We start from the raw sequence: 10,023 nt of genomic DNA, 5'->3' as shown, positions 1-10,023 counted from the left end.
GGTGGATGGAGGTGGAGGTGGAGGTGGTGGAAAGTGGAGGTGGAGGTGGAGGTTGTGGGAAGGTGAGGTGGTGGTGGGAGGGAGGTGGAGGTGGGGGGAGGAGGTGGAGGTTCAGGAGGGATGGGGTGGTGGTGGAGGTGGGGGTGGGGGGTTGGAGGCAGGTGGAATTGAGGTGGTGGGAGGGTGGAGGTGGAGGTGGAGTGGTGAGGAGGTGGTGGAGGTGGAGGTGGTGGAGGTGGAGGTGGGAGGTGGAGGTAGAGGTGGGTGGTGGAGTGGTGCTGGAGGAGGAGGAGGTGGAGGTTGGTGGAGGTGGGGTGGAGGGGAGGTGGGAGGTGGTGGAGGGGGAGGAGGGGTGGGAGGTGGTGGAGGTGGTGGGGGAGGTGGAGGTGGTGGTGGTGGTGGGGGGAGGAGGTGGAGGTGGTGGGAGGAGGAGGTGGAGGTGGGAGGAGTTGGAGGTGGGAGGTGGATGGAAGGTGGAGAGCAGTGGAAGAGGTGGTGGTGGAGATGGAGTTGGAGGTGGGGAGATTGGGGAGGTGGAGGAGGAGGTGGGGACCTGGGAGGTGGTGGTGGTGGAGGTGGGGTGGTGGAGGTGGGGTGGGAGGTGGTGGAGGTGGTGATTGTGGATGTGGAGGTGGTGGGAGGAGGTGGGAGTTGGAGCTGGAGGGGTGGAGATGTTGGAGGTGGAGGTGGGAGTTTGAGGTGGAGGTGGAAGTGGTGGAGTTAGAAGTGTAGGTGGATGTGGGTAGAGGTGGAGGTGGAGGTGGAGGTGGGGAGCTGGAGGAGGAGGAGGTGCAGGAGGTGGGAGGGGAGGTGGAGGTGATGGTGGAGGTTGAGGTAGGGTGGAAGGATGGTGGTGGAGGTGGGAGGTGGAGGTGGTGGTGGTGGATGTGCTGTTGGATGTGGAGGTGGAGGTGGTGAAGGTGGAGGTGGAAGAGGTGGAGGTGCAGGTGGTGGTGGCGGTAGAATTGTGCGAGGTGGAGGTGGAGATGGAATGGTTGGAGGTGGTGGTGAGGTGGAGGTGGTGGTGTGGGTGGTGGGGGGTGGTGGTTGTGGTGGGAGGTGGTGGAGGTGGAGTTGGAGGTGGAGGTGGATGTGGGAGAGGAGGTTGTGGTGGAGGTGGGAGGTCGGGAGTTGGAGGTGGTGGGGGGAGGTGGAGGTGGAGTGGAGGAGTGGAGGTGGTGGAGGTGGAGGTGGAATTGGGGTTGTGGAGGTGGAGGTAGAGGTGATGGAGATGGAGGTGGTGGTTGAGGTAGATATGGAGGTGGTGTAGGTAGAGATGGAGGGGGAGTTGTAGGTGGAGGAGGTGTTGGAGGTGGACGAGGTGTAGGTGTAGGTGGAGGGGATGGTGGATGTGGAGTTGGAGTTGGTGGATTTGGAGGTGGAGGTTGAGGGGGAGGTGGTGGAGGTGAAAGTCGAGGTGGAGGTAGAGTGTGAGGTGGAGGTGGTGGAGGTGGAGTTGGAGGTGGAGCTACAGGTGGTGGTGGTGGTTGAGGTGGAGGTACAGGTGGTGGAGGAGGTGCTGGTGGAGGTAGAGGTTGTGGAGGTGGATGTGGAGGTGGATGTGGTAGAGGTGGAGGTGGAGGTGGAGGTGGTGGAGGTGGTTGTGGAGGTTCAGGTGGAGTTGGTGGTGGTGGAGGTCGGGATGGTGGAGGTGGAGGTTGAGGTAGAGGTGGTGGTGGAGGTGGCGGTGCATGTGGATATGGAGGTGGTGGAGGTAGTGAAGGTGGAGGTTGTGGAGGTGGAGGTGGAGGTGGAGGTGCAGGTGGTGGAGGTGGAGGTGGTGGAGGTGGAGGTGCAGGTGTTGGAGGTTGAGGTGGTGGAGGTGGTGGATGTGGTGGTGGAAGTGGAGGTGGAGGTGGGTATTGGAGGTTCAGGTGGTTGAGGTGGAGATGGAGTTGGAGTTGGTGGACGAGTTGGTGGTGGACGTATAAGTGGAGGTGGTTGTAGAAGAGAAGGGGCAGGTGGTAGAGGAGGTGTTGGTGGAGATGGAGGTGGAGGTAGTGGAGGTGGTGGAATGGTGGTGATGGAGGACATGGAGGTGGAGGTGGAGGTGGTGGACCTGGACATGGACATGGAGGTGGAGGAAGAGGTGGAGTTGGAGGTGGAGCTGGAGGTGGACATGGTGGAGGTGGTGGAGTTGGTGGTGGAGGTGGAAATGAATGTATTGGAGGTAAAGGTTGAGTTGTAGGTGGAGGCAGGTGGAGGTGGGCGGAGGTGGAGGTGGGTGGAGGTGGATGTGGATATGGAGTTGGAGGTGGAGGTGGTGGAGGTGGAGAAGGTGGAGATGGAAGTGGTGGAGTTGGAGGTGGTGGTGGAGGTGGAGGTGGTGGAGGTGGAGGTGGTGTTGGAGGTGGTGTTGGAGGTGGAGGTGGTGAAGATGGTGGTGTAGGTGGTGGAGGTTGAGGAGGTGGTGGTGGACGTGGAAGTAGAGGAGGTGTAGTGGATGTGGAGGTGGTGGAGGTGGTGGTGGGGGGTGGAGGAGGTGGTGGTGGTGGTGTGGTGGTGGATGGGAGTGGGTGGAGGTGGTGGTGGTGGAGGTGGAAGTGGGGAGGTGGGGAGGAGGTGGAGGGAGAAGTGGTGGGAGGAGGTGGGTGGTGGTGGTGAGGTGGAGGTGGGGGTTGTGGAGGTGGAGGTGGTGGTTGTGGTGGTGGAGGTGGTGGAGGTGGAGGTGGAGGTGGAGGTGGAGGGATGGATGTGGAAGTGGAGGTAGGGTGGTGGAGGTGGTGGAGGTGGGGGGAGGTGGAGGGGGGGGGCAGTGGAGGTGGATGTGGAGGTGGGTGGTGGTTGTGCTGGAGATGGAGGTGGAGGTGGGAGGTGGATGGGATGGGAAGGGAGGTGGAAGTGGTGGAAGTGGAGGTGGAGTGGTGGTGATGGAGGTGGGGAGGTGGAGGGAGGTGGTGGGTGGTGGTGGTGGGTGGAGGTGGGTTGGAGGTGGAGGTGGTGGTGGAGGTGGAGGTTTCAGGTGCTGGAGGTGTTGGTGGAGGTGGAGGTGGTGGAGGTTGGGTGGAGGTGGACATGGGGTGGAGGTGCAGGTTGGGAGACAGATGTGGAGGTGGGGGGAGTTGGAGGTGGAGGTGGTGGAGGTGGAGGTTGAGGTTGAGGTGGAGGTGGAGCTGGTGGAGGTGGTGGTGGAGGTGGTGGTGGAGGTGGAGGAGAAGGTGTTTGAGGAGGTGGTGATAGAGTTGGAGGGAATGGAGGTGGAGGTGGTCAAGGTCGAGGTGGAGATGGAGGTGGAAGTGGAAGTTGTGGTGCGGGTGGTGTAGGAAGTGGTGCTGGAGGTGGACGTGGTGGATGTGTTGGAGGTGGTGGTGGAGGTGGAGGTGGAAGTGGTGGTGGTGCAGGTGGTGGAGGGGGGAGGGGAGGGGGAGGAGGTGCAGATAGTGGAGGATGTGTTGGTGGAGGTAGAGGGTGGTACAGGTGGATAGATGAGATGGTGGAAATGAGGGGAGGTGCAGGTGGTGGGAGGTTGTGGGTGTAGGTGGGGGGTGGTGGAGATGGAGGTGGGCCGTGGAGGTGGATGTTGGGTGGGTTGGGGGTGGAGGTGGAGGTGAAGGTGGAGGTGGAGTCGGAGGTGGAGGTGGTTGTGGTGGTGGAGGTGGAGGTGGAAGTGGAGGGGGAGGTAGAGGTGGAGGTGGATGTGGTGGAGGTCTAGGTGGAGAAGGAGGTGGAGGTGGAGGTGAAGGTGGTGGAGGAGGTGGTGGTGGAGGTGGAGGGGGAGGTGGTGGAGGTGGTGGAGGAGGAGGTGGAGGTGGAGGGGGGAGGTGGAGGTGGAGGTGGAGGGGGTGGTGGGGGCGGTGGTGGGGGGGGGGGTGGAGGCGGAATTGGAGGTGGATGTGGAGGTGGAGGTGGAGGTGGAGGTGTAGGCAGACTTGGATGTGGAGGTTGAGGTTGAGATGGAGTTGGAAGTGGTTGACGTGTAGGTGTAGGTGGATAAAGAAGGTGGCGGAGGTGGTGCTGGTGGAGGTGGAGGTGGAGGAGGTGGTGGTTGAGGTGGGGGGGTGGTGGAGGTGGGAGGTAGAGGTGGCAGGGAGGTGGAGGTGGAGTTGTCGGAGGTGGTGATGGGCGTGGATGTAGTGGTGGTGGTGGTGGAGGTGGTGGTTGTGGAGGTGGAGCTGGAGATGGAGGTGGTGGATATGGAGTTCGAGGTGGATGTGGAGGTGGAGGTGGAGGTGGAGGTGGTGATGGAGGTGCAGTGGTGGAGGGTGGAGGTGGAGGTGGAGGTGGTGGAGGTGGTGGTGGTGGAGGTGGAGTTGGAGGTGGAGGTGGAGGTGGTGGAGATGGAGGTGGTGGTGGAGGTGGAGTTGGAGGTGGAGGTGGAGGTGGTGGAGATGGAGGTGGAGGTGGAGGAGGGGGTGGAGTTGGTGGAGGTGGAGGTGGTTGTAGTGGAGGGGAGTAGATGAAGGTGAGGTGGAGGTGTTGGTGGTGGAGGTGGAGATGGAGTTTGAGGTGGAGGTGGTGGAGTTGGAGGTACAGGTGGAGGTGGAGCTGGTGGAGGAGGAGGTGCAGTTGGAGGTGGAAGTGGTGGAGGTGGAGGTGGAGGTGGAGGTGGTGGAGTTGGAGGTGGATGTGGAGGTGGAGGTAGAGGTGAAGGTAGAGGTAGAGCTGGTGGAGGTGGAAGAGGAGGTGGTGGAAGTGGAGGTTGAAGTGGATGTGGAGTCGGGTGGAGTTGGTGATGGTGGAGGTGGAGGTGGAGATGGAAGTTGTGGACATGGTGGTGGAATTGGAGGGGGATATGGAGGTGGAGGTGGAGTAGGAAGTGGAGGTGGAAGTTGAGTGATGGAGGTGGTGGGAGTGGAGGTGGTGGAGGTGGAAGTGTTGGTGGAGGTGGAAGGGAGGTGGAGGTGGGTGGGAGGTGGAGGTGGAGGAGTTGGAGGGGGATGTGGAGGTGGTGGTGGTGATTGAGGTGGTGGTGAGGAAGATAGATGTAGAGGTGGAGGTGGACTTGAATGTGGAGGTGGAGGTTGAAGTGGAATTGGAGGTGGTAGAGGCGTAGGTGTATGTCAAGATAGAGGTGGTAGAGGTGGTGGTGGTGGAGTTTTGGGTGGAGTTGGTGGTGGGTGTGGAGGTGTAGGTGAAGGTGGAAGTAGAGGTGGAGGTGGTGGCAGAGGTGGTGGAGGAGGTGGTGGGGATGGGGGTGGTGGGGTGGTGGAGTGGGGTGGGGGGAGGTGGAGGGTGGTGGTGTGGTAAAGTGGGTGGAGGTAGGTGGTGGAGGTAGAGGGTGGCGGAGGTAGGGGTGGAGGTTGAAGTGGAGGTGGAGGTGGTGGCAGGGTGGTAGTGAAGGGGAGGTCATGGAGGTGGATGGGAGTAGGTGGGGTGAAGGTGGAGGTTGAAGTGGAGGTGGAGGTGGACGTGGAGGTGCAGGTGGTGGAGGAGTTAGTGGTGGAGGTGGAGGTGTTGGAGGTAGAGGTGGAGATGGTGGAGGTGGAGTTGGAGGTGGAGGAGGAAGTGATGGTGGAGGTTTAGGAGGGGGGTGGTGAAGGTGGAGGTGGATGTGGACGTGGTGATGGTGGAGGTGGAGGTTGAGGTGGAGTTGGAGGTGGTGGAGGTGGAGGTGAAGGTTGGAGGTGGAGTTGGAGGAGGTTTGGTGGTGAAGGTGGAAGGAAGGGGAGGTTGAGTTGGAGGTGGAGGTGGATATGGTGGAGGAGGTGGTGGTGGAGGTGGGAGGTGGATGTGGTGGAGGTCTAGGGTGGAGGAGGAGGTGGAGATGGAGGTGAAGGTGGTGGAGGAGGTGGGTGGGTGGAGGTGGAGGTGGGAGGTGGGAGGTGGTGGAGGTGGAGTTGGAGGTGGAGGTGGAGGTGGGCGTGGTGGTGGTGGAGTTGGGTTGGGTGGTTGAGGAGCTGGAGGTGGAGGTGAAATGGAGATGGAGGGTTGGGGATTTGGCTCAGAGGTGGGGTGGATGCCTGTAGTTGCGAAGGCCCTGAGTTAGGTCCCCCAGCTCAAAAAAAAAAAAAAAAAAAAAAGAAATGGAGATGGAGTTGGAGGTGGTGGTGGAAGTGGGAGGTGGAGGGTGGGAGATGGAGGTGCAGGTGGTGGAGTAGGTAGTGGTGGAGTTGGACGTGGTGAGGTGGAGGTGGAGGTTGTGGAGGTGGTGGTTGAGATAATGGTGGAGGTGGTGGTGGTGGAGGTGGAGTTGGTGGAGGTGGTGGCTGAGTTGGAGGTGGAGGTGGTGAAAGTGGAGGTGGAGGTGGAGGTGAAGGTTGAGGTGGAGTTGGAGGTTGAGGTGGAGTTGGAGGAGGTTTTGGTGGTGAAGGTGGAGGTGGAAGGGGAAGGTGAGTTGGAGGTGGAGGTGGATGTGGTGGAGGAGGTGGTGGTGGAGGTGAAGGTCGTGGAGGTGGTGGAGGTGGAGTTGGAGGTGGAGGTGGAGGTGGTGGAAGTGGTGGAATGGTGGTGGGGGTGGGAGGTGGGTGGTGGAGTTGGAGGTGGGAGGTGGGAGGTGGAAGTGGTAGAATGGTGGTGGGGGTGGGGGGGAGGTTGTGGAGGGGGTGGAGGTGGTTGTGGAGGTGGAGGTGGTGGAAGGGAGGTGAGGGAAGGGAGGTGGAGGTGGTGGAGATGGATGTGGTGGTGGCGGTGGGTATAAGTGGTGGAGGTGTGGGTGGTTGTGGAGGTGGAGGTGGGGTGGTGGAAGGGAGGTGGAGGTGGAGGTGGAGGTTGGGGAGGTGGGTGGGGTGAAGGCGGGAGATGGGAGATGGGAGGTGGGAGGTGGTGGGGGTGGTGGATGTGGAGGTGGAGTTGGAGGTGGAGGTGGATGTGGTGGAGGTCTAGGTGGAGGAAGAAGTGGAGGTGGAGGTGAAGGTGGTGGAGGAGGTGGTGGTGGAGTTGGAGGTAGAGGTGGTGGAGTTGGAGGTGGAGGTGGTGGAGGTGGAGGTGGAGGAGGAGATGGAGATTGAGGTGGTGGAGGTGGAGGTGGTGGGAGATGGATGTGGTGGTGGGGGAGAGGTATAAGTGGTGGAGGTTTAGGTGGATGTGGAGGTGGTGTTGGAGGTGGTAGAGGTGGAGGTGGAGGTGGTGGAGGTGGTGGAGGTGGTGGAGGTGGGTGGTGGTGTGGATGTGGAGGAGTTGGAGGTGGATGTGGGAGGTGGTGGTGTTGGTTGATGTGGTGGGTGGGGAAGATGGATGGGAGGTGGAGGTTGAGGTGGAATGGAGGTGGTGGACATGGGGTGTGGGTGGATGTGGGGTGGTGGAGGTGGTGGTGGTGGAGGTGGGAGGTGAGATGGTGGAGGGGTGGAGGGGGAGGTGGAGGTTGGGGTGGACGTGGAGGTGGAGGTTATGGAGTTGTGGTGGAGGTGGAGGGGGTGGAGGTGCAGGTGGTGGAGGAGGTGGTGGTTGAGGTGGGGTGGTGGAGGTGGTAGAGGTGGAGGTGGCCATGGAGGTGGAGGTGGAAGTGGTTGCAGAGGTGGTGGTGGATGGGAGGTGTGGGGGGTGGTGGAGGTGGGTGGTGGTGGTGGTGGTGGTCCAGGAGCTGGAGGTGGAGGTGATGGATGGGGTTGGGGTGGATGTGGAGGTAGAGGTGGAGGTGGTGAAAGTGGAGGTGGAGGTGGAGTGAAGGTGGTGGTGGAGATGGAATTAGGGGAGGTGGAGGTGAAGGGGAGGTGGTGGAGGTGGAGGTGGTGGAGGTTGAGGAGGGAGTTGGAGGTGGAGGTGGGGGGAGGAGGTTGTGGTGGGGCTGAGGGACATGGAGTTGGAGCAGGAGGTGGTGGAGGTGGAGGTGAAAGTGGAGGTGGAGGTGGAGGAACAGGTGGTGGAGGAGTTTGTGGTCGAGGTGTAGGAGGTGTAGGTGTATGTGGAGGTAGTGTAGGTAGAGGTGAAGGTGGAGGAGGAGGTGGAGGTTGAGGTGGTTCAGGTGGTGGTGGAGGTGGAAGTGGAGGTGGTGGAGGTGGAGGTGGTGGTGGAGGTGAATATGGAGGTGGTGGTGGAGGTGAAGATGGAGGCGGTGGAGGTAGAGGTGGGAGAAGTGGGAGGTGGGAGGTGGGATGATGGATGTGGTGGTGGGGTGGATGGGGAGTTGGTGGTGGAGGTGAATATGGAGGCGGTGGAGGTAGAGGTGGAGAAGTGGAGGTGGAGGTGGTGGAGATGGATGTGGTGGTGGCGGTGGATGTGGAGTTGGTGGTGGAGGTGGAGGAGGTGGAGGTGGATGTAGGGGTGGTGGTGGTGGTTGAGGTGGTGGTGGGGGAGATGGAGGTGGAGGTGGAGGTGGAGGTGGGGGTGGAGTGGAGGTGGTGGTGGTGGAGGTGGAAGAGGAGGTGGAGAAGGAGGTGGAGGTTGAGTTGGTGGAGGTGGTGGTGGAGGTGGAATTGGAGGTGGAGGTGGTGGAAGTGGAGGTGGAGGTGGAGGTGGAGGTGGCGGAGATGGATGTAGTGTTGGCGGTGGAGGTATAATTGGTCGAGGTTTAGGTGGTTGTGGAGGTGGTGGAGGTAGAGGTGGAGGTGGAGGAGGTGGAGGTGGTGGAGTTCGTGGAGGTGGAGTTGGTGGTGGAGGTGGAGGAGTTGGAGGTGGAGGTAGAGGTGGAGAAGTGGAGGTGGAGGTGGTGGAGGTGGATGTGGTGGTGGCGGTGGATGTGGAGGTGGTGGTGGAGGGGGAGGAGGTGGAGGTGGATGTAGGGGTGGTGGTGGTGGTTGAGGTGGTGGTGGGGAAGGTGGATGTGGAGGTGGAGGTGGAGTTGGAGGTGGTGGTGGTGGAGGTGGAAGAGGAGGTGGAGAAGGAGGTGGAGGTTGAGTTGGTGGAGGTGGTGGTGGGAGGTGGAATTGGAGGTGGAGGTGGTGGAAGTGGAGGTGGAGGTGGAGGTGCAGGTGGAGGAGGAGGTGGTGGTGGAGGTGGTGGAGGTGGAGGTGGAGGAGGTGGAGGGTGGTAGGTGGTGGAGGTGGTGGACGTGGAGGTGGTGGAGGTAGAGGTGGAGGTGGAGGAGGTGGAGGTGGTGGAGTTCGTGGGAGGTGGAGTTGGTGGTGGAGGTGGAGGAGTTGGAGGTGGATGTGGAGGTGGTGATGTTGGTTGAGGTGGTGGTGGGGAAGATGGATGTGGAGGTGGTGGTGGAGGTGGAGGTGGAGGTGGCAGTGGTGGTGCCGGTGGTGGAGGAGGTGGTGCTGGAGGTGGAGGGTGGATGGGGGGAGGTGGTGCTGGAGGTGGAGGTGATGGTGGTTGTGTTGGAGGTGGTGGGGGTGGAGGTGGAGGTGGTGGAGGTGGTGGTGGTGGTGGAGTTTGAGGTGGAATGGGTGGAGGTGGTCGAGGGTGGAGGTGGAGTTGTGGGTGTGGTGGAGGTTGTGGAGGTGGAGGCAGAGGTGGTGCAGGTGGAGGTGGAGGTGGAGGTGGAGGTGGAAGTGGAGGTGGAAGTGGAGGTGGAAGTGGGACTGGAGGTGGAGGTCGTGGGTGTGTGGGAGGTGGTGGGCGTGGAGGTGGAGTTTGAGGTGGAGGTGGAGGTGGAGGGGTGGACGAGGTGGTAGGTAAATATGGAGGTCGTGGAAGGACGGGAGGTGGTGTAGGTGGAGGTGGTGGACTTGGAGGTGCTGGTGGAGGTTGAGGTGGAGGTACTGGATATGGGAGTGGTGGTGGAAGTGGAGGTGGACATGGAGGTGCCTGTGTGGTGGAGATGGAGGTGGAGGTGGTGGAGGTGGTGGAGGTGGAGGTGGAGTTGGTAGACTTGGAAGTGGAGGTGGAAATGGAGGTGGACGTGGAGGTGCAGGTGGTGGAGGAGGTGGTGGTTTTGGAGGTGGTGGAGTTGGTAGAGGTGGAGGTGGAGATGGTGGTGGAGGTGGAGGTGGAGCTGGAGGAGGTGGAGGTGGTAGAGGTGGTGGTGGTGGTGGTGTCCTTTTTCTTGTTACTTGGCAGGGAAAATGGTTCAGTTTTATTAAATGGCACCAAAATATAAGCCTATATATGCAAAATGCAACCCATTTGTTTTGATAAGAGATTCTAACTGGGGCTGTCTCACAGATGCAAACAAACGCAGGAAATGTGTAGGAAGTGCTCCACCTGCCCAGATGCTTATGAACTCCCAGGACCAACAGGAGCTTCAAGCTAAAATAATGCAGG

At 61.0% G+C, this 10,023-nt stretch overlaps 1 protein-coding gene across 1 annotated transcript; it reads right to left on the bottom strand.

The window, feature by feature from the left end:
- Positions 1 to 2,958: 2,958 nt before the first annotated feature.
- Positions 2,959 to 4,287, bottom strand: LOC116886631 (uncharacterized proline-rich protein-like; the record flags this gene model as incomplete). Its single annotated transcript, XM_032888136.1, has 2 exons — positions 2,959 to 3,153; positions 4,216 to 4,287. Coding segments are annotated over 2 exons (267 nt in total), but the record flags the coding sequence as incomplete, so codon positions are not given.
- Between the last annotated feature and the right edge of the window lie 5,736 nt (positions 4,288 to 10,023).

Source organism: Rattus rattus, chromosome 17 (assembly GCF_011064425.1).
Source record: "Rattus rattus isolate New Zealand chromosome 17, Rrattus_CSIRO_v1, whole genome shotgun sequence".
NCBI lineage: Eukaryota > Metazoa > Chordata > Mammalia > Rodentia > Muridae > Rattus > Rattus rattus.
This window is presented reverse-complemented; position numbering and strand designations above follow the sequence as displayed.